Source organism: Melanotaenia boesemani, chromosome 17, assembly GCF_017639745.1.
Source record: "Melanotaenia boesemani isolate fMelBoe1 chromosome 17, fMelBoe1.pri, whole genome shotgun sequence".
In the NCBI taxonomy this organism is placed as follows: domain Eukaryota; kingdom Metazoa; phylum Chordata; class Actinopteri; order Atheriniformes; family Melanotaeniidae; genus Melanotaenia; species Melanotaenia boesemani.
The window spans coordinates 8999454-9022283 of record NC_055698.1 but is presented as its reverse complement, the minus strand read 5'-3'; the positions used below and the strand labels follow the sequence as shown (position 1 = coordinate 9022283).

General features: G+C 42.9%; 1 protein-coding gene across 8 annotated transcripts in view; it reads right to left on the bottom strand.

Annotated features, from left to right (window-relative positions):
- trioa (trio Rho guanine nucleotide exchange factor a) overlaps positions 1-22830 on the bottom strand; it is an 83945-nt gene that overhangs the window by 7031 nt on the left and 54084 nt on the right. For 3 of the 8 annotated variants that reach the window (XM_042011378.1, XM_042011377.1, XM_042011382.1), the window contains exons 17-55: positions 21529-21724; positions 20867-21033; positions 20608-20727; positions 20319-20510; positions 20080-20229; positions 19881-19995; positions 19278-19393; positions 19068-19190; positions 18798-18992; positions 18592-18710; positions 17819-17885; positions 17557-17666; positions 17326-17395; positions 17048-17137; positions 16867-16959; positions 16667-16778; positions 16329-16519; positions 15211-15312; positions 14321-14350; positions 12779-12921; positions 12504-12603; positions 12117-12360; positions 11910-12017; positions 10600-10793; positions 10346-10516; positions 8056-8151; positions 7674-7822; positions 3699-3765; positions 3504-3607; positions 3354-3423; positions 3184-3273; positions 2975-3067; positions 2800-2850; positions 2636-2713; positions 2357-2548; positions 2057-2237; positions 1730-1972; positions 1134-1636; positions 30-277 (exon numbers count right to left, since the gene is read on the bottom strand). In XM_042011378.1, the coding sequence (XP_041867312.1) occupies positions 30-277; positions 1134-1636; positions 1730-1972; positions 2057-2237; positions 2357-2548; positions 2636-2713; positions 2800-2850; positions 2975-3067; positions 3184-3273; positions 3354-3423; positions 3504-3607; positions 3699-3765; positions 7674-7822; positions 8056-8151; positions 10346-10516; positions 10600-10793; positions 11910-12017; positions 12117-12360; positions 12504-12603; positions 12779-12921; positions 14321-14350; positions 15211-15312; positions 16329-16519; positions 16667-16778; positions 16867-16959; positions 17048-17137; positions 17326-17395; positions 17557-17666; positions 17819-17885; positions 18592-18710; positions 18798-18992; positions 19068-19190; positions 19278-19393; positions 19881-19995; positions 20080-20229; positions 20319-20510; positions 20608-20727; positions 20867-21033; positions 21529-21724 (5483 nt within the window). Of the gene's footprint in view, positions 1-29; positions 278-1133; positions 1637-1729; positions 1973-2056; positions 2238-2356; positions 2549-2635; positions 2714-2799; positions 2851-2974; positions 3068-3183; positions 3274-3353; positions 3424-3503; positions 3608-3698; positions 3766-7673; positions 7823-8055; positions 8152-10345; positions 10517-10599; positions 10794-11909; positions 12018-12116; positions 12361-12503; positions 12604-12778; positions 12922-14320; positions 14351-15210; positions 15313-16328; positions 16520-16666; positions 16779-16866; positions 16960-17047; positions 17138-17325; positions 17396-17556; positions 17667-17818; positions 17886-18591; positions 18711-18797; positions 18993-19067; positions 19191-19277; positions 19394-19880; positions 19996-20079; positions 20230-20318; positions 20511-20607; positions 20728-20866; positions 21034-21528; positions 21725-22830 lie in introns of those variants that run through there. The other 5 variants (XM_042011384.1, XM_042011380.1, XM_042011381.1 and 2 more) reach the window with 4 other exon arrangements.

The following is a 22830-nucleotide window of genomic DNA, read 5'->3' as shown; positions in this document are numbered from 1 at the left end:
TGCTCTCAATAATTCTCCAGAGATCTTACTTGATGGGCCCGTCGGAGCAGTCGGAGACAATGGCCGAGGTGTGTCCCAGCACAAAGCCGGGGATCCAGCCCTCGGCAGCGGGGCCCTGCTCCGTAGCCGCCCTGAACACCAGGAACATGTTCTGTTGGTTGCTGGCCAAAATCTGGACCACCTCGCCCTGAATGACGCTGATCTCATCCTCCTTCACAGCCATGTAGTCCTGGGTCACCAACATGGTGGACACGCTACTGCTGCTGCTACTTTCACTCTGGAGAGAAGGGATGGGGTGAGCATGGTAGGAGGCAACATGGTAAACGACAAACTTCATCAAGCATAATTTTCTTTTTTTATCTAAAGTTTGGAAAGAAATGTCAAGAAACTGCTAATGTACCAGGCCTGGTTTGATAAAGTGGGAAAAGTAGACAATAAGGTAAAAGCAGTAGAGAAACACGGGGTTAAAAACTGGGCTCAGATTACGATCCACTGGAAACAAGCTTTGTTATGAGGTTAAACTCAAGTGGAAGGAAGGAAGAAAAAAAGCAGGGGTCTGTTATTTTATCTTAGCGAGAAAAAAAAAACCTAGATGAAGAAAGCCTGAAATAAGATGATTTTTATTTTCTTTCAATCGTCTTTGCAGCTCCAGGCAAAGATGAGAGGAGGAGCGTTGGGTTGAATGAGGATTCCTGAGTCCGTTTGCGGCTGAACCACAAACGTCAGAGGTTAGTTGGAGGAAAAGTAGATTGCAGTTACACACCATGAGGACCAGAAGGTGGTGAAAGACGGCCAACAGGTAGTCAGGTGTTAGTAAAAGCTTTGTTAGAGTTAAGAAATCTGAGGAAGCCTTAAAAGATCATTCAGTGAAGAGATGGAGAAAGGCCCCCTAGAAAGACTGAGCCTGTAAACACCGACAGCGGAAACTGTTGAAAGATTTTGTCTTCAGAAATGGTTTAAGACTAGAGGATGACGTTGGAGAGCAGTGAAGGTTGTCAGAAATGCGTAGTGGGAATCAGATTAGTAGCGCTGGCTGCAGCAGGACAGCAGACAACAGGCAGACAGGACAGACCAGGCCTCCCTCTGCCTCTGTGTTAGTCGAATCTGCTCTGGGCAGCAGGTGGAAGTCTTACCCCGTTACTCTGGGTGGACTGGATGGACTGCTCACTGGCTGATGAGCACGTACTCATGCGATCAGCTTCCTTGCTGTGCGTGGAGTGTCTGTGGGTTTGGCTGCCAGAACCAGTTTGGATCTGGTTTGAGCTCTGACGGATTGGAGTTTCCCCTGCCTCCCCTGAGAAGGTGAACGAGCCAGGGCGGCTGGCTGGAGAGCCCAGCATGGAGCTCCAGAATCCAGATCCGGACTTTTGGCCCGGACTAGGAGGGGGAGGAGGAAGAGCGTCCTTGCCAAATGCAGGAGTGGCAAGGGGTGAGGCCATAGGGGACACGGCTCCTGGCCGTGGTTTGGGAGTTGGTGTGGAGGGCAGAGGCTCAACCATGGCACGAGGGACAGGGGTCACAGTGCTGGCAGGAGTGGGGGTCTGAGCTTGGTCCTCTGGGGTCTGGATGTGGTGCTTTCCCTGCGGGCTACCCCCTGGAGGGAGCAGGGGAGCAGGGGCAGGACGAGGGGACAAACCTGGATAACAACCGAGCAAAACTGACACTTCAGTCACATTTTTTTTTATTGAGCCAAACAACTGATTACAAAAGAAAGACAAAAGCTCCATACCTGACATCTTGTTGGGGCTGTCGGTATCGCCCCCGGGGTGATGGCGTAGGGGTTGGGGCAGACGAGAGGGTTGTGGGATCCTGGAAGGCCGACGAGAGCCACCCAGGGGTCCGGAAGGGATGGAGCAATTTTGTGAGTTTCCAACTCCACTGCTGCCTCCACCTGCAGCTCCCACGTTGGGTACACATGGGCCGCTGCTCGCCCCTACATGGTTCCTCTGGTACTCTATTGGTGAGGTCAGAGCTGTGATAAGGTACAAAAGAGACAAAGGTGCAAAACAATTCCTCTACAAAACGCCATTTCCTGTATATGTGACTGATATCCTACCATTGAGGAAGTTGCGTTGACTCTCAAGTATCTGGCTGATCTGAAGGGTCCACACCTCCCGCACCCCTGGGTGGGAGGAGTGCAGCACAAAGGACTCCAGAGTGCCGTTGGTTAACCGAGAGGTAAGAATGAACTTGCAGGGATCACCTTCTACACTGTCCTCCAGACCCAAACAGCTTATCTAGAGCAGAAAAAGAAAAAAGAAAACAGTAAGTCACAAATATTTACATTCTGGGGTAAAAAGCAACTTTTAAATTAAGAACAATGGACTTAAACATTTAAGTGTCCTCATTTCACCACCTTGATGCTGTTCTTGTAGAGGAAGCCTGGCAGAGAGAAACCTTTCTTCTTATCCAGGGGCTCACTGAAGATAACGAGCTGCTCAAACAGGAACACTCTCCTCTCCTTCATCCGGCCGAGCAGACTGCCCTCTGGATCAGACACCATGAATGTGTCTTGAAGCAAAAGGCGGCCCTGAGCTACAATCTTTCCCTGGAGAGGGGGATGAGAAGGTCAGGTGGGCTTTTCATGTTCTATTAGTGAATGTTGTTGTTTATTAGGATAATTAATGTGATTTACATCAAATCCCTGAAGCCGACCAACATTCATCATGTCATTACACCTTTTTGGCACGATGCACATGACCTCCACAGCTTTCTGTAAGAGCCAGAAAAGAAAAGTCTTGATCAGTGGTTGAAGTTGTTTTGCTTTATTATTAAAGAATCAAGGAAAAGCTTTCTTACCTCTAAATCCACAGACTCTAGACCAGCCTTTATGGAGTGTTTGAGGAAATCCTAAATAAAAAAAAAATGATGTATAATCAAACTTAAGGTCCAATATTACCATTTTGGAGCAGATAAGGGGAAATTACTAGATGCTGGAGCACCGGCGCCCTCTGCTGTACTGTAGAGGACTAACCTTGAGCAGCAGCTGGTACTTCATGATCCTTTGGACAGGCTTGATGAGCAGGTCTGTGATTTGCAGCCTATGTCCCAGCCGCTGCTTCAGGTCCTAAAAAGATAAAAGAAAAAAAATTTCAACCGTGCTTGGCAGAAATTTCTATGTGATGCTTCTTACAGAGTTAAAAAAACAAAAACAAACTCAAGCTTTTAAATAAAAGTACATACCTCAAAGTATGTGTCGATGTACTCTGAGACAATGTGCTCTGACTTGGGCTTGTTTTGACAGTACATCACATACATGTTTAACCTTCGTTCCTGGATACATAAACCACGCACAATTACCATTTTTATCCATGTGCTTCAGTAAGTACAAATAAGTCACATGTTGGACAAACCTGTTTGAGAAATAGTGGTCCCAGTCTGTCAGGGTCTTCCAGACACTTCTCCAACTCTCTGAGGAAGAAACTGAACCGGACAAAGATAGAGGAGTAAGAAATAAACGTAGCTTCTGGTGACTCCAGTTTCTTTGTGTGTGCATCACATACTCTTTGTGCCAGTCGTAGATTTGATGAATGTTGCCAAACACAATTTTGTCTTTCCCCTTCATGTCGTCAGGGACACCCTCCTCCTTCATCCTGCTCATGTAGCCCTGATGATGGAGATGCAGGAAACACAGGTAAGAAGCTGAACTACCAGACAGAATGTGCTGCTTACTGTAACACTGACAAGGATTAACTCACCTCCACCACCAGGCAGAGATCTCTGACGTAATCTCGCTCGGTCTCCACCAACTCCAGCAGAATGTATCTAAAACAAAGGTGATGCACGGATAAGGTTTAAATGAAACCATTCAAACCAGAAAATATTAGGGATTGTATGATGAATCCCTTATAAAAGAAGGCTGAGGGGAAAAAGCAGTAATTCTTACATTTTCTTTGCAGACAGTATGAACCTAATATATGTCATGTTTTCTCTGTGAGGGTCCATTTCAGATAACAGAGAGCTAGCGCTGAACTTTTTCTTGACTAGAGCCCCTTGCACAGGGGGCAGCATGAAATATATTTGCAGTACAGAAGCTCTTTACACACTCAGACTCAGCTGATTACAAACATTTCTGCCCCAAACTCTGTGAGCTAGCAGCCAAAGAGCAGCAAACAAAAAAAATCCCTAAATCATAAATGTTATCCTTTAAAGGTCCCATATTATACACTTTATTCCCAATCTGAGACCATTCATTAATATCTAAATGAAATATTTCCGCCATGGTATGGACAAATCGACCCTCAGTTTGAGTGCAGCGGCTTCTCTTCACCTCCCTCTTTTTAGCAGCTTCAGAAATGTGCCGTTTATGGTGGGCGGAACCCTGGTGGAGCAGCTCAGCTGTTGGCTCCGCCCATCGCATCGCCCGTCATGAGGTGATTGACAGGTTAGGCCTTAGCGGTTACTAGACGCTGATTACAGCGTAGTGAAGGATAAACAAACGCCGGAACACCGGAACCCATTCCTGAAGAAGTTCGAACAAGAAGACTAACAGTACTGCTCTTACCTCTCCAGCTGTGTCACGGACAGTTGGTATTGAACCTGGCTTCAGCTTCAAACGGTCGGCGAAGCCTGCTTTCCATGCCCCCATGTTGTGGAAACAGTCCTCTTTGAAATGCTGGCCACAGACATGCAAAACCTTTGGAAGTTTTCCGGGTACATTTCCTCCAAAAATAAAATTAATCCACTCAGTCCTCGTGGGTTCAGTGGATGGAAGTAAAAAAACGTTTTCGTGTTCATTTATGCAGCCACAAACAGAACAGTGCTTCTGTCGCTTAGCCATGTCCGCTAACGAGGGTTGCCGAAGAGGGAAAAACACTGGGCGCTAGGTGATTTTTAGAGGGCGGGCTTTGAGAGCCGGTAGACGGGTCCATCGCTCTGTGGGGAGTGGTTATTGTCCCTTATGACGTCATAACGTACACGCTTTCAAACAAGCTCATTTCAGCGCTTACTTCCCTAGAGGTGGAGCAGGGGGGAGAGAGAGCGCCTGAAAGAGTTTCACACTTAGGGGTCTCCTACACATGCGGGGGGACCAGTATGACTGTTCCAAAACCATTAAAAAGTGAATTTTGCATAATATGGGACCTTTAAAGTTTTGTAGTCAAAAGTTTATTCAACCACAAAACACTCTGCTAATGTGCCCTCGTATCGGCTTTAAGAATTGTAACCCATGGAAATGACTCCTGAAGGTCCTGACAGTTTCGATGTCTATGTGGGGTTTTATAGTGAAGAATTCACTCTTTCTATGATATACTATCTTGGGCTTCACTGGGTTTATTATGGTGACTATCCCTCAATTCTCCTGACTCTGACCATTGACAGAGGTGTCGCTTATCAGAATCAGCTGATGGGTTCCTGAGATATTTACATGTAACACTTCCTTTAAAACACTTCCGGCTCTTGACGAAGGCAGACGCTTTTCTTCTCTCTCCCTCCTCCCCACTCTGCCCTGCTACTTGTCCTGTCATCTCTGAGTCTCTCTCTGCATTTCTTTCTGAAACCAAAATCTAGAACCATGGATTTGATCAGCTGGACCAAATTTACTGAACCGGAAAACAGGTGTAGGGGAGCCTGCTTGTCCTGGTGGAACGTTTTTGGCTGGATATGTGATGGATTCCTGGGGAGTGTGGAAAGTCATGTGCCTGTTGGTCTTGTCTGTCGAGGACGCTGAAGACATCTATACATTCGGATTCATGATAACTGGGTTTCTGCTGTTTGGAGCGGGCAGTTTCCTGCCATATCGCAAAATTTGGACACTGTCGGCGGCCACTGGCAAGCTGCCGGATTTCTGTGCCAGTATGTGTCGAGACAATCAGACCTGCAGGAGCTTAATCGTAAACTGGAGGCTATTCTAGCTCAGAATGGCAAGCTGGTTGCGATTCTGGAGCTCGTACGTGGGGTGGACACCAACTTGGAGAAGCTGTCGGCTCGGCTGGGTGGAAATTGACCCATAAATTCGGATGATTAGAGTCGCCAGTGGGACCACTGAGAGACTCAAGGCAGACGAGACAGCTCTGGCCTGAAACTAAAACAAATGCTGTTATCTGATTCGGCTGCCTGTACTGGCTTTGGATGGCTGGTTACAAAGTTCTCCTGGAAGGTTATGTTGACGGATGCTCAGTCTCCCCCACCCTCCCCCCACTTTTGGACGGGTTGTACTGGAAATCATTTCGTTGTACCTGTGTCCTGCACTGTGTATAATGACAAATAAATCCCTCTTGAATCTCGATTTGTAAAACTGTTCAGGTTCACTTTTTTTAGTTTCTACTGTTGCACAGCTGCTCATCAGACAGTACTTTACTCATTCCTACATGAACTGGGCTGCTATCTTCTGGCTGTTCTCCTGTGATACAGGCGATTTTACTCAGACACAGCAGCACATATCTAGGTTCAGTCACCTCTGTAGTAATCTCACATGTCTCAGTTTCTTTACAGAGCAGGATTATGGATATAACCCTTGTAGTTGTGAAGATTACTTCATTTTCTAAGGATAAATAATCTTGGACAGAAGGCAGAAGAATAGGCCTCGCCATGAAACGTTTAAGTGGAATTAGTGAATGAAGCTCTGTTGTGTCCTGCTTGACTGTGGCTTCCAAAAATAACAACTTGCTTATGTGGCTGCATCAGTTGATGCTGAAGGGTTAGAAATGTCTCTGGTGCCTCAAGCGTGTGTCTTTGCCATTGTGGTGCCATGCAGCGTTTCTTTGTCCTTGTATCTGAACATTGTGTTTTGGCACTTTCACCCCAAGAGCATCTAATGTGACGAAACTGTGAAGATATGATTCCTTTGTCACGTTCTGTCCTTTAAATTGGGTCAAATGACGTGATTCTCGTGATGTGACGATGATGTTTTGAACAACAACAGGGAGTAGACAGATCATATGATGGACTGAACTGCTGGTTAGGAATAAAACTATCATCTTATGCTCCAGAACTCGTGATTTGCAGAATTTTCAAAACACCATTTATATAGTGAAATTCCTCTAAACTCCTCAAATCATTTAGGCCCATTCACACTTGCCTTTTTTATTCGAATCTCCCACTTTGTTTGGGGTATTGTGAATGTGCAAACAAATTCTGATTTGAATGAAAGAAGCGGACTCGGTCTACCTACAGATGCAGGTCTCAGTCCATGTCAAGCGGACCAAACACAGGAAGTGGACTACAAAACAAAGTGCATTGTGGGTTCAGTGCACAGCATCTGCCTCTGATGCAGAGTTAATTAAAAGGTCGGATTTCTTTTTAAAGTGCAGCATGAACGCATCACGGTCTGGAAAAATATGGAACCCCCCAACTGAACCGAGTCCCCAATCGGACCGAGTCTAGTGGACTATCCTGGTGTGAACTCATCCTTAATAATAATCTACTACAAAAGGACAAAATGCAAATCCCTTCTGTTTTTTGAGGAACAGTATTTTGAAACGGTTCAGTGATTTGATCCTCAAAGATGAGATAAAACACAGGCCCTGGTTACTCCTGTCCACACTAGTTTCGATGTGTATCACAGGAATGGATTTAAAGAACATATGAAGCACAAGCTGACAGGACAGGAAATATCTGGAGTCTGGACCGTCTACACCAACACATCACGTCAATGTGAGAATCACTGTTGTGGTTTTGGTGGTTTTTCTGATTTGGGGCTGTACAAAGTGTGTGTCAGATGGTAGTGTACGTACTGTCTTTTCTTGAGGACATTGTTCCGGCGTTCGTCCATCTCCTCGGTGGGGGAGGAGGAGGACAGCAGGGAGTTGTCAGAGGGGTTGAAGGAGGGGGAGCTGCTGTCTCCTTGGTCAACTGATAGAGAGCTGGGTCTGTCCTCAAGAGCCTGGAATAAAGTCAATTTTACATAAGTACAAATGCCTTCCTGTGAAGATGGTAATTATTTTAATCAAGTTAATATAAACTATAATAACACACTAATGACATTTCTTCATATAAGATATTAAATACATACAAAGGAATATTTAAAATGTTTTCTAATGAAGTCCTCAGATGCTAATCAGCTCAGTCATTTACTCCCAGATGGTTATCTAGGTAGAGCTATTATTCGTGTCCTACCATCTTGCTTTTGACCAACTCCTCGATGGCGCTCACCAGCTCCGCAGCACTGGGTGTCTCTGAACTAGATGGACGGACTGACAGACGAGAAGACGTCTGGGGAGATCAGGGGAGGAGAGACGGGTATGAGAAAACGACACTCCACACAGTTTCAACTAAGCTGAATCTATTCTACTAAATCTGTTTAGGTTTAAATAGTTCCACTTAAATAGATAAGAACTGATTAAAGTCCAGAAATGGAGAGCAAATAAAAAGCGTAGCGTATCATGGTGAAGAGTCATGCCGGAGTTTTTGACAGACGAATTTCAAGACAAGGTTTAATAATGATCTGATTTCATCATTAGTTTCTTTACATGATTTAATTTAGTTATTTGTGTAAGCCATCATTTAGTAATTATCAGTTCATCAATGACATGTTTTCCATTAGAGAAAACACAGCACTGTGGGGTTTACATCTTACAGAAAGTAAAAAGGAAACTTATATAATTTAGAAACTATTGATGGAAAGGTTAAAACATGAGGCTGAATAAAATAAAAACTGTAGGGAAAAAAAGTAAGAATAATTCTAATAGTGAAAGGAGAATAAAAAAAAAGTGACATCTGAATGGAAGAAGTTTGTGTTGCTTTCTGGGATGGTGATGAAAATCCTTCAAAATATATATGTCTATGTATATATATATATTAAAAGGATGCTAAGAGCGAGAATGAATGTGTGCAAATATAGTTCAGGAGACTCTCACCCTTGCTGTGCTTCGCTTCAAGACTTTCCCCAATTAGGTTTTCTGGGTGAGGCTGCGTGCCCTTCTGGCCTCGCCAGCATTTAGAGATGCCAATTACTCGCATGGGTAATGACGTTAACGCACAGAGGGCAAAAGGAAAATGAGGACGAGCAGGAAGGGCGGGTAACGGAGGGGGTGGCAGGGTGTCGGGTGATGATGGGTGAGGGGGAACGGGGGGAAGGGTTTGGATTTTCAGAGAGCTAGCTGCTCAGCTGACAGGGAACCTGACCAACATGATCCCAACCTGTGGCTTATGAAAGATGCATAAAAATGTTGCATTTATGTGCAATCTAAGCAGGCTCGTGGCATAAAGTTAGGCATTACATCCTTCTGCTCTGCACTGAGACAGCAATAAGAAACCTCCAGTTATAGTTAAGAGCTACATGCATCCTCTCTTTTAATCTAGTTTACACTTCAATAATCTGCTCATATGTCAGGTAGCCCTCAGTACCAGTGCTGTTTTTAAGAAATAGGAAAGACCTCAAAGCAAGTAAAACAAACCAAACAAAAAAGAGATATGGGAAAAAGAAATCTTAACTAAAGAAATTCAGGAATGTAAGAGTTCATTAAAATACAAAAGTTAGGAGGAATGGCTTTTTAAAATAAAGTGAAGTCTAGACAAGCTGCAAGCTTCACATTTCAATTTAAAAGAAAACAGTCTTCAGAAGGTAGCATATAAAGTCAAAGAGGAGGGGAAAAAAAAGGTCTGAAGAACTAGACGAGGGAGGAGACAGACGGGGGAGAGCGGGGCTTCTCAGATGGAGAGGTATGGAAACTGAGACAAAGCAAAGACAGGACATAAATCAAGGTAATGCTACAGCATGGCAAACAGCAAACGATACAACCAGGAAACAAAACAAAAGAGAAACAGAAATTAGTGTCAGAGGAGTCGGTATTAATCGAGGACGTGACTTGGGCTGTCTGAAACGTTTCACTGCTTTCTGTTTAACAGTAGAGGGGAGAATATAATGCAACATGCCAGGATAAAATGTTATGCACAACTTAAACAAAGGACTCACCTAAACTATCAGAAAATGCCCTTTTTGAAATAAAAATAAATAAATAAAGGGGGAGCAAGACTGAAATGAGCAAAAGTGTCATCTAGAAAGCAAAACTGAGCCACGTGAAGAAAGAGAACTCGAGGATCGAACATGTTTTCTTTGCTGACATCAATGCTGATTATATGTAAATGCTGTAAAGCCTCACCCTTGTTTTTCATGTTTGTACCACTCAGCAGGTTTCACTCAAGTTTCCCTCTTGAGTTTCTTGACATTAATATTAGACAAGAAACTAAACAAGTTTAAAGACCTAAAAATAATAAAAACTGAGAAATAGATATTGAGGAGCATCAACAATGGCTGCATTGGACATGCAACTTAACTTATATAAGAAATAATGTGGATAATGAGTGTCTGTGCAGCACCCAAAATTCAGAAACAGGTGAGGATACAGATCCCAAATCGCTCTGCTCAAAGAAGCTGCTATTTGTTTTCTGTGAGGTCTTAACTCACCTTGTCATCCTGCGAGTCCGGCTGCAGCAGGCTGTGTTGCTGGATGGCCATTGGTGGAGGCAGAGGTACTGAGTCAGCACCTTCCTCACCCTCCTCCTCGCCGCAGCTCTGCATGCCTGAAGAACTAGACTTGGACAACGTTCCGCTTGACAGGCCCTCGTTACGAACCCTCTGCAGGGCACAAAGATGGCAGAGATTATGTCACAATAACTTAAAAAGGCTTCTAAATCAAATAAAGTAAACTGTAAACTTACCTCCTCCAGAGTTTCATCCTGAGGAGTGGCAGCGCTGTCATCCGAGTCTTTCTGGGAGCCCATCGTCATCTCCCCGCTCTTCCTCACATCACGGCTTTTCTTGTGCTTGTGGGCAAGCTTCTTCACGTGGCCGTCCGCCTTGCCGCTGCTTAGCCGGCGCACGGGACTGGTGAGCCACTTTCGTAGTGTGTTCCCTATGAAATGAGAAGGTTGCAAGAAACTTTAAATGCAGCAAACGACCTGCTACAATTTCACAACTATAAGTAAACACTTAAAAAAAAGACATCTTTATAACCTGATCTAAGTACATATCAGAGATGTCACAGTTACTGGATTCCACAAATAATACTGCAATTAACTGCCATGATTAAGTGTTAGTATCCCTCAGTATAGTCACTTTCCATAAAGAATTATGTCCACAATTAGTGCAACTTATGCATGACATGAAAAAGTTACACGACATCCACTTGTTATCGCTCGTGTTGCTTTGTTTTGGTTCTGTTATTTGCGGAAGAGGCTTGCTGGGTTTGGAAAGTAAGGCAGAGGAAGAGTTACTCTGTGAAGAATTTATGTGGTTAGAGAGAAAATATCATCAAGGATAAGGATGTCATAAGAAATGGCAGGTAAAGGAGGAAATACATCCATCCACCATCCGACTTTGTTCCCAAACTAAAGGCAATCAGTGATTCCGACTCAGGTTGGACTTCCAGCACAATGTGACGAGGTTCACTAAACGTTACACTGACTAATAGTTTTCTGTTCGTGGACAAACATGATCGACTTGGCTTTAGCCTGATATCTTTGTTTTCTAAATCAGTGATTCCCAACCCTGGTCCTCAAGGCACACTATTATGCAGGTCTTAGACATCTAAGACCTGCAGGATAGTGTGTTCTAAATCATCTGTATAAAAAATGTATTTAGGAATCTACTCGGCTTCAAAAGAAATGCTCAAAAGTATTTTTGTAGTGTAGTTTACAAAAACAAGGTTGGAAGTCCAGGTAGAGGTCCTGAAGTCTTTTATTCTGGTTCTTTCTGAGAGAAATAGATGCTTCATATGTAGTATTTAGCTTAAATGTATTTATTGTTTACTGAGCAGAGGGGATTTTTGTTGGAATGGGACATCATGCTTATTTTTATTTGTTACCATAATTATTTTGTCATGTTGGCATGAAAAAATAGAAATAGACATAATCTTGATAATTGTAGTATTATGATTATTTCTCTGACATTAATCTCATCAAGATCATCTATAATTGTGCAGTATTTAGTGGTTTTTTTTTAAGGATTTTAGATAAACCTGGGCGCCTACCTGGTCGTTTTGGCCCCGGTGAGGTGTGGGAGCCGATGCCATGACCCGGTTGGAGCGTAGCGGATGATCCAGGCATAACGGAGTCATTGCTGCACACTGACAGAGTGTCTATGAAAGACAAACACTTTAAAACTCCTCTGATTCCACAATTTACTTAAATACAGAATCAAATTAGTCAGAGACAGCGGTTCACGTTACAGTCTGTACCTTTGTGGTTGTAGATGCCCTCCATCTCCATGGACGACCTGGAGTGGGCTATGCAGAGTGTGGAGCTGGGAACCAGACCCTCCTGGGTAGGAGAGCGGTCTGTGGTCCGGACCAGACACCAGTCTGGTTTGTCATGACATCGCTCCAGAATCTCCACCGTCTGACCGCGCCGCACCGTCAGCTCGTTGTTGTTGCCGGCTATGAAGTCATGTATCACCACCGTCAGATCACAGCCACCCGACAGCTGAGGAGGAAAAGCACTCGATAGAGACCCGACTTCCACGTATGGATGCACATTATTCCTCCATGCGAGACAAGTTCAGCAGGTTATTTTAACTGCACATAGTACTGCAAGTATTGTGTTTTCTGGATGGTGTGTGTTCTCACTTTGTCGCTGTCCAGTGTGTTCTGAGAGGTGCGAGATGCCAAAGAGATGGTGTCTGGTTGGCTGCTGCCTTCACCCTGGCTGTCGAAGTCCTCTCCATCCCTAAAACAAGATACATGGTCAGTATAAAAGCTCTGCCTTTTGGTTTTATAACAAAGATACAATTTCCATATAAAACAGGAAAGATGGTGGAGATGAAATCTAGATCATCAGTAAAAATGTCGTGTTTTTTGTTAACATGGATGATTTTTCTTCTCTTAATCCCACAGATCGTTACCTTCGTCCCTTGTGATGCTTTGCTGTGGTTGCTTTGGGAATATGAATGGGCTCCTTTAGAGCTCCTCTCAGGTGAATGGTGCGCTCCTGGATCACCTCCCTGATGTGTTTGATCCAGTCTTGCTTGTTCTCAATATTTGAAGCCTTGAAAAGGGCAGTGATGAAGAAGGTTCAACAAGACAGGACTCACGGTTTGAAAGGTTAAAAAACAAATAAATGACTTCTTTTATAAATCTGTTTTTCACACAAGTCTGGAATGACCTCTCCTCACTTATTAACGTCAGGCATTTTCACACAGATGCTACCTCCCATTGGCTTTCTCCAGCACCACCGAGTGTCATTCCTTTTTTTATTTGACTAGTCAGATAGTAGGTCTGCAGGCTGATTTTGGAACTTGAGCCATTTTATTGGGCTCGCAGCTTTAGCTGTTAGTTATCTCCTGACAACAGTGGATTTTTATGTAACTTCTAGTTCATTCAAACTAATGTCAAGCAGGACAGATGGTCCGTGGGGGTTTTCATGGAGAAATTTGGCTCTCTGAAAATGTTTGGACATCCCTGCTCTAGTGCCTCTTCTGCAGACGTTTAACACGTTTATCTGTTGGACCTTTCAAGGTTTAATATATGAACTTATAAAAAAAAAGCCGGCCAAAGCAAACGGAGCAAAAAGTGGAAGTGAAGCCTACGTTGGATCTCTTAAAGCAGCTCACATTTCACTCCATCTCTGGGTTGATTCAGGCCTCTTTACATTAGGAATGTGGTTTAATTACTGGAAGACAATTTAATACACCTACATATACTAAATTGCACACAAGTCTGGACCAGCTGTAGCAGCACTTAACGGTAAATCTTAGCTAAAACGCACATGCTGGTAAAAGGTACATAGCCTCCACCTCATAATACCCCACATTGGTTTAGGTTGCAGAGCACAATTTACCAATTTCATTCAATCCCGTCAATTCTCAGACATACATTTAAATAAATAAAACAGGGGAATATAAACATTTCATATTTGCTTCCTCGTTTTCAAAGATAAAACTCTTTAAATGCTTTTCCAGCTGGGAAATGTTGACCTCGTTCTGCATGTCACGTCAAATCATTCTAAGCCTTACATGCCGTTTTAACATTGTTGTACCTCAAAGCCAATTTATTATATAAGAAGGCTGACAAACACACAGTTATGGCTATAACTCAGACAGTGGCTCGCTCAAGAGATTCATGTTCAGTCTACTTTGTATCGACCTGATAATATTGTTCAAGATAAGTCAGATGCATTTAACTAAATGCAGTTTAAAAGTGTTTCCACTTTAAGCTATGATATAGTTGAGATCCTACTTGCAGTACATTCCTTGTTTTTTTGCAGAAATGCCCCAGGAATCACTGCCATCAGAAAATTCACCCCCCCTCCTAATATGTCAATGAGTCAGAGTGGGTTTGAGCCATCTGCATGATATTTAATCGTTTTAATGAAGTGAGAATAAGACTTGGTGTTTCAAACTTGTGTGAACATTTAAGGGCTGTGTTGTGGAATAGTTTGTACTCACCGTTGCTCCATGTTTGGATCCCTGACTTAGCTTTGAATTCAAAATATAAAATAGAGAATTTCACTGGTTTGGCTTGAGAAAATAAACGGGACATTTTTCTTTTTCTAACGTTGACAAAATGGCTTGACATGATAGAAACGCACAACACTGATAATTTGCCTTTGACAGTTAACGATGGCCAATTAAATATGTAGCAGGTTATAATGAATGGTAACTGTGTGTGTGTGTGTTTTTGTAGTTAGTAATGAGACAGTTTATGATGCATTTGTTGCATGGTTGCTTTTTACTGGTTAGTTTAGTAGTCAACATATCAAAGAGCTGTAACACTCAGTGTTGACCGTGTTAAGGTTTTGGCTTCATGCTGTTCCAACGACTGACACAAGCTTTAATCCATCTGTGAGTTTAACAAGAAAACATAAGAAGTCTGGAAATCATTAAAAACGTTTTTTTTTTCCTCTACTGGTACAGAAAGAAGGCTGCTGTTGTGGCACAAAGCCAGGATGGAGGAAGAGGAGGGGGAGGGGGGAATTGTGGGTGTTCAGGAGCTAACAGAGTATCACCAGCGTTGGTGGAAGCACGTCAGCCCACATAGAGAATTAGAGATACAAACATCCACAGAAAACACAGCCCCAGATATACAGATGTGCCCGAGTGGGTTAAAAGATGGAACAAAGCAAAATGTGAGCAAAGGACGAAGGCTGGCAGAGAGAGATAAAGGAGACAGAGGAGCGCCTACAGAAAGCCTCACAGCTCATGCAGTCAAACAAGATGCCAGAAAGGTCGGGAGTGTAAGAAGAAACGGTTTGAAAACGACAAGAGGGAAAGACTTCTGGATTAGACTAGAATACACGTTTCAGGCATATTTATACTACACTTTTTTTTCTTTTTACCTTGAGCACAATCTTGTTGTCTGAGGTTGGGGTGCGTCCCACCCATAAAGCAAACTTACACGGGTCTCCTTCAACGTGCTCCGTCACCCCCAACTCTGACGTCTGGGAAGAAAGAAAACAGGTCCAGCTCATCTATACGACAGGAAATAAGCACTCTTTCCTGAGAATCTGCACCGTCTATCGAAGATGCTGCACAGATCTCATCTACCCTTTTTTAAAAAATTTCTATTCAACCTTGACTGGTTCTTTAAATCCTCATTTCTTAGATTTTTCTTTTGCCAGAGGAAGACTCTTCAAGTCATACACTACAATATTATCCATCTTCAATAAGATCTTCACTCATTGGAGAAAATCGCAGTGAAATATAAATGCAACCAAATGATGAAGAAAGATCTTTAAGGAAGACTAGAAAAGGGACATTTTTAAAGAAAATATTTTGAGTCACCTGCCTAATTTTTAGACCTCTGCTTAAAAACTGCATACCCATAACAATGAAATTAGTACACCTCTAGAAACACAAGGTCTATCTGAATACCTAGTAAAAGGAACTGTTGTGACACGTGTAAATATCAGTATATGTGTTACTGGTGAAGAATAAAGGAACAATGACATCGCTTTCAGGATAATTATCACTTTGAAAACTCCAATCATAGAACAATATGTGACCATTATCTCTGCAAAGATCAACTTTGATAAAGTGAAGCAGAACAAAATTAAAGGTTATTAGAGGTTTTAGTACAAACAGTTCAGCCGAGGTCTCTAAAAAGGCCATCTTGGCCCAGTTTGGCACCATCTGTTTAATCTAGGGCAAAATTAAATATGAACCTGGGGTGGTCCAGGATGCATTTCTGTGCACCAACTGAAGAATCTTTATTGGTTGTAGTTGTCTGATACTGATGTGTAAAGAATCTTTTTTTACGGCTTTACAGATGTGTCTGAAGAAAATTTATTCATTAGTTATTTTACTGAAAGATGCACCATGAAGAGACCTGGTACTCAAACAGTCAGGCTAATCACTGCTAATCATGATTCTGCCAATAATGCAAACACAGTACGATACATATAAAAACAAGTAAACTGAATATGTGATGGTGCAGATTTCACCATCATCTACTCACATAGAGTTTGCTCTTGTAGATGTACTTGCTCCTGCCATTAGAGTCCTTGACCTCTTTGCTCAAGACTAGAGACATCTCAAAGAGGAAGAGGTGTCGCTCTCGACCCTTACGGATCAGAGTCTTGGGATCCCAGACTTGGAATGAATCCTGGAGAATGAGCTCTCCCTGTGATTCAATGTTTTCATCAAATCCTGGAGGACGGACAGAATATGATAACAAAAAGTAGTTTAATAATTCCTGAAAATAGTTTTGGATAATCAGTCGTCTGCTAACAAAATACAAGGTTTAAGAAAAAAAAAAATCATTAAAAAAAAAGAAGTAGCATGTTTGTTGTTCACCTTCCAGCATAGAGAGATGCATGGCATCGTTGGCTTTCTTAGGAACACTAAGCATCACTTCCAGGCCGTCCTTGATCTCTCCTTTACCTTCTTCACAGCATGTCAGCAGCTCCTGGACACACACACACACACGCACACACCATGATTACAGGAACAATGGAGGCGGCTGCTAAGCTCAGAGAACTGGTGTGTCAGATTACCTTCAGCAGGAGCTGATACTTGGTGATTCTCTGCACCGGCTTGATCAGATAGGAAGAGATGGAGTTGGTCAGCTGGTGCCGTTGTTGGATTTCCTGTCAAACACACACACATACAGGACGACAGTAATGGGAATGTGCACAACAGACATGACCCATTGCAATGGGAAAATGTGACACTCACATCAAAATAGTTTCCAGCATGCTCTAATATGAGCTGGGTGGAGTCAGGCTTGTTTTTACAATAGTTCACATACATCTGGAACTTATCAGCCTGAAAGAAGAGAAAAAAAAAACATGTTAATATTACTATAATTGTCAAATCTACTACTTTCTAACCTCACTATGTTAAACAAATGTGTTTAGCTTGATTTTAGGAGCATAAAACATTAAATTTACAAATCTAAATGTACATAGAGAAAGAACAAAGAGTGGAAATAGCTGTGGATGAATGATACACACCCATGTGACAAAGCAATGCCCAACATCCTCTGGTAGCTGCTCATATTTCTCTAATTCTTTAAGAAAGATGCTGGAAAAAAGGGGAGTTTCAAATGTGAGAAAAAGCAACCAAGTGTAACATGCTGGGTGTAAAATATGTATATTCTTCTACATATATTTAGTGTTATTCTGGTAAGTTGGTAAGAGAGACATGACTCTCAGTGGTTTCATGCCACATGATGCGTTTCGTACTTTTGGTGGAATTCATAGAGGTCCTGCATGTTTCCAAAGATGATGTGCTCCTTGTTGACGATTCCATGGGGAATCTCCTCAACGCCGCTGGTCATCTCCCACAGGTAGGTCTGCATGGAGAAAAAACAAGATCAGACACGCAAAACCAACCAAAACAACAATTATATGATGATAAATAGTTTATCATTTAATTTCAAATGTGTAAATTGTTGCCAAACTCTGACATGAACAGCTGTTTTTGGGTTTATTGAGCTAAACTTACTTCCAGGCATTCCCTCAGGTCTCTTACATAGGCTTTTTCTGTCTGAATCAGCTCAGCCATGATGAATCTAGACATAAAAACATACAGACATGAGCACATTGGTAGCTGTCATACTGTCCTTCTCAAAATGATTAATCGGCTTGCCTGTGGCTCCCTCTCAGCATGTCAGCTTTATCCATTTACACTAATGAATAATCAAAGTGTTACGGGCCATAAAACTCGGTCATAAACCAGCTCTGAGTGACTGAAATCATGCTCGTGATTTGTAGAGCTCGTATATAACGATGCTGTCTCCTTTTCCTGTGTTGCATATAGTCATCTGTTCTCCAGTGAAGCTGCACTGGTGTGTCTGCCGTGCTTGTGCTGACACAGCAAAGAAGCTAATTGGAGGAAGTTTAAATCATGCAAGTCCATTAAGTATGTACATTTAAAACTGAGCTTTCCTGTTCAGAGAGTTCGTGTGTTGACAAGGACACTGAGAGGCCACTTTGTTGTGGATGAACTGACAAAGCAGCAGACTTCTCTGCTGTGGGCCAAATAATGTAATTGCTGGTGCTAAAAAGCAATAAAATACTTTTGACAAGAGGAAAAAAAAACACTGTTGAGATGCTGACTTGTTACTTTTTTTTTTTTTAAACCTATTTTCTTATGAAGAGTTAAAGAGAAGATCTTTTAGCTGAAAAATTAACACAAAATTTTTAATTTGCTGAATTACTTTGGGCATTATTTTCATCAACTCTTCAGTAAGAGTAAACAGGAAGGATTTTGCTTACTCCTTCCTCCGTGCCGACTTGCGTTTCTCCTCGTTCAGCTCGTGCGCGGCAGCATCCCTCAGTTTAACCTCTGACCCCGGAGCAGTGGCTGGGATGATGTCCAGCTGGAGGTCCTTACTCTGACAGAAGAGGAGGCAAAACACAACATTAGCTGAGGTTCAGAGATCCAATCAAAAGATGGTGGGAGTGTAAATAAGACGACTTACTGCCTTGTTAGAGTCTGATGAGATACCCAAGGCTTTCTCCAGACTGGAGCGGTACTTGTCCATGCGTAGGGAAAAGTCTCTGTAGCGTTTGTCCACAGCTGTCACCCATTTTTTTATTTCTCCGGCGTGACTGTGGCCTTTCTCACAGAAGCTATCAGCCAGCTGGATCAGCAGCTTCACACGCTCTTTTGTTTGCTGCAGGAGGGGAACATTTGGAGTTTGGTACACAGACATTAAACACACATAATTGTTTGTGTTTAGGAGCTCAACCTTGGCTGTGATGTGGAAGTCTTCGTGCTCCTTCAGGAGTTCCTGTGTGTGATGGATACTGGAGCCGGTGGACGTGTGCGTGGACAGGTAGAACTCGCCAGTGTCATGAATCCAGTCCAGAGCCTTCATACATACACATATTGTCATGTTGTTTAATTTTATTTCAGCAATCGTGTGTCTTTATCTGTCTTGACTTTGTTTTTTATGTACCTGTTTGGCGCTGCGCTCAAACACCACGTACTGCTGACACTGGTCCAGCCGCCTTTTCCTCATCGTCCAGAAGTGGAGAACACGGTTTTCTCTCTGCAGCAGCTCATTGAGGATGTCTTAACATAAAAGAAACAGTTAAAAAAAAAAAAAAAATAACAACTATTTTAACCCAAAATAATTTATTAGTACTGCAGACTGGTAATGGTAAAGCCCAGTATGTTGTTGGAAATGTGTTTCTTTTTGGTCATTTTCTTTAGCAGCTTTATAAATAAAAAGTAGAGCTGGGCATGTTAAATAATTAACTCAAATAATTATTTTAACCCGCATTAACATAGTTTCTTTTTTTTTTTACGGGTCAAAATGAGGGGTCTGGATTGAGGTGGATGTCATGTTAATTTGGTGTGTAACAATGTGATTAATCTCGATTAACCACGGAAAATCGTGCAATTAACCACGATTAAAAAAATTCTTGCCAAGCAGTGATAAAGAATATTTTATTTCACTGTAACAGGTGTTAGAATAGGCAGATATTTTTAGCCTCTGGGTTAAGGCAAGTTAAAAAAAAAAAAAAAAAAAACCTTTAACATATTTTCTGACACTGACTTTTAACCTGCTGTTCTGGTGCCTTGACGTGGCTCAGCATCCCGGGCATGCTCACACTGTTCCTGTGCATGTACTTGAGAAAGACATCTGCATTTCTTCTGGCCAGGGTGCACGCCTGATTGAAACACAGACACACACACTCTCAGACGAGATGTCCCACTTGCAGCTTTGTTCTGGTTTGATCTTGTGTGAGTGTTACCTTGAGAAAAGCTTCCTTCTGCTCCTGGTGCTTATTGATCATCGGGGTGACGTGGTCCGTTTCACAGTTGGGCCCCAGTTTGTCGGCTCCTCCACACCAGTCCTCCTCTCTCTTGTACTCTTGCTCCAGGCTCTCCAGCACACTACACACCTGCAGGATGACACAATCACTCAGATGCACAGATCTTTGGCTTGTAATGGAACATTCAGGACACAGATTAACTCGATCAGGTCTTCCACCTGTTCAGAGGTCTTGTAAAAGGCCACAGAGGCGTTGACCAGCTTTAGTCGGTCCTCCATCTTCAGCATGAGTTGCTGCCAGTGAGAAGCCACGCTCTCTGCACAGTCTCTGATCAGGTCCATGTCGTAGTGGTTGGCCTGGAGCAGAGCCTCTGCCTTCTGCTGCACCTGCAGAGCGCTCTGGTGGGTTTTCTGCAGAGCAGAAACAGACCAATAAAAAAATAAATTACCAAATAGAACTCAAGCAGGAAACTGAGCAGGATGAAGTGAAAATCAAACACTGTGTCACCTCGATGGCATGCTGAAACTGTTCATGCTCTCGCTGCAGTTGTTCCGCTTCCTGCAGGGAGCTGGCTGTAATTAGACCTGCATTCAGCATCGACTCGCCGTTCCGAATCCATCCCAAAACCTTAAAAAGAACTAAAGCTGTTACCAACTGTAACTAAAACAGAGTATGGGACATTTTCTTTGTTTTCTCTCTTGCTTGCAGTTGGGCTGAATGGCCAACAGATGGCGCCTGGATGCCGCCATGTGACTGTGCGTCCTACCTGCTTGACTTCAGCCTGCAGGTGTCTCAGCTGGACACACTGTTCCAGGTGTCTGCGGTGCTGCTCAGCCGCCAAGTCCAGCTCATTCTGCTTTTCATGAAGGAACTCCAGCAAATCCTGGACCCTTGCTGCCATGTCAACATCTCGATCGCACAGCAGCTCTACACCTGAGAAAGGGATGCACATTTTGTATGACTTCTGGACAGAAACAGATAATTCTCTGTCTGCTTTGAGTTCAAATTTACCTGAAACACCAAAAATGATCCCATTTTTATTCATTTTTAAAAGAAAACTTAGTATTCACTGCAGGCTGCGTGACGTAACCAAACCTATTAGCATATGAGTTCACAGGTGAGTTATTATGGTTAGTGAGTGGGTGCTTCTCATCTCAAACTCTGACTGACTCTGACCTGCGACACCTACACAGCAAAACTTATGTAGCCGACACAGAAATCTGTGCAGAATCAGCGAACAATAGCTGCGCCCTTTTTCAACCCCCTGCATAACGAGGACTGGTGTTTGATGTGGCATCTCTAATTCTACCTTACAGATGCAAAGCAGGATACAATGTCAGGAAAATGTAAAAGTTCCAACGAAGCTAAAAATCCAGACCATATTTATTCTTTACTGCGTCCTTACTGCGAACAGATAAATGCACTCACCAGAGGCCTGGACCTCGTTGACGTACTGCAGCAGCTCCTGTCCCTGGTGGATGACATCGAAGGTAAGGTTGTTCATGGTCAGGGCCTTGTCGGCGTGGTGCTGCAGCCTCTGCTCAGCCAGCGTCAGGTCCTCCGTATCAAAGTCATTCATCTGACCCGTCAGCTCCTCGTTCCAGGACTCCAGGTCAGAGATAATCTGAGGAAAGACAGAAGGCACTTTTACACTTAGAAGATTTAAATGTAAGTAAATAAAGATCCGATTTCTCCAATAAAATACTGGAAATGGAGATGTATTTGTTAAAATATTGAGAAAATATCCCCTTCTATCAAAACAATACTTCTGTTCTAGAAGAAAAATGGCTCTTATTTTAAAATAAATACAAGATTCGAACACAGACTATGCATAAAAGAGACACTAGGGGCGTGGGGAAACTTGGAAAATGCATGCTGGAATGCTGGAAAATGCGGATGTGCAGTGCCCGAACTGTCTGTTATGTGCACGCCACAGACAGTTTGGCGAAGCAGTGAAACAAGCTGTAATGCAGGTTAAAGAAGGGAACTCTGGTCCACCTATGTCTCCGATCGCTTTAAATAAACCAAATGCAAAAAGTAGAGTACAATGTAAAGGGATTGTGGGTTCAACGCAGGGCATTGTGGGTAAACACAACCAAAAGAAACGCTTGTGCGGGGCAATAGGGGGCTTTGGCTGGGAGAAATGTCTCACACCACGGAAACAGAAGTCGTCTTGCATTAACCAATAGATTGGATAGGAGTTTTCTTTTTTCTTGTTTGTAATGACAAATATGAGACCGTGATACAAGTTTCCACTCGGAAAGTAATTTGGTCAAGTAGTCACAGAAGAGCAAAAAGATAAATAATCGTTTTGTAATCGCATCGCCGTCATCTGAATCATCACCAAATTCAATCGTGATGGTGTAAAAGACTCACCACCCCCAAAAGAGACAGTCATCTAGTACAAAAAGCAAAGACAGCAATTGCAAAAATTAAAAGATGACCAATCCAGTCACATAGCTCTGAAGGCGGACCTGGATGTTCTGAGACTGGATGCGATTGTAAGACTAAAATACCCAGAAACCAATGGGAGAGATTAACTCTCTTGATGGTATGTGGAGTCCAAGCTTCATGTGATTCATTCACAGAAAACTCGTGTCATCTGCAAAACGTTTGGGTCCATGGCTCCATACACCGTACGGTCAAACTGTTTTGAGCAGTTGTGGTTTGATGTGTTTGTTATGCTTTTATTTCCTTGATTATATAAAACAAATAAACCTCAAAAGGGCG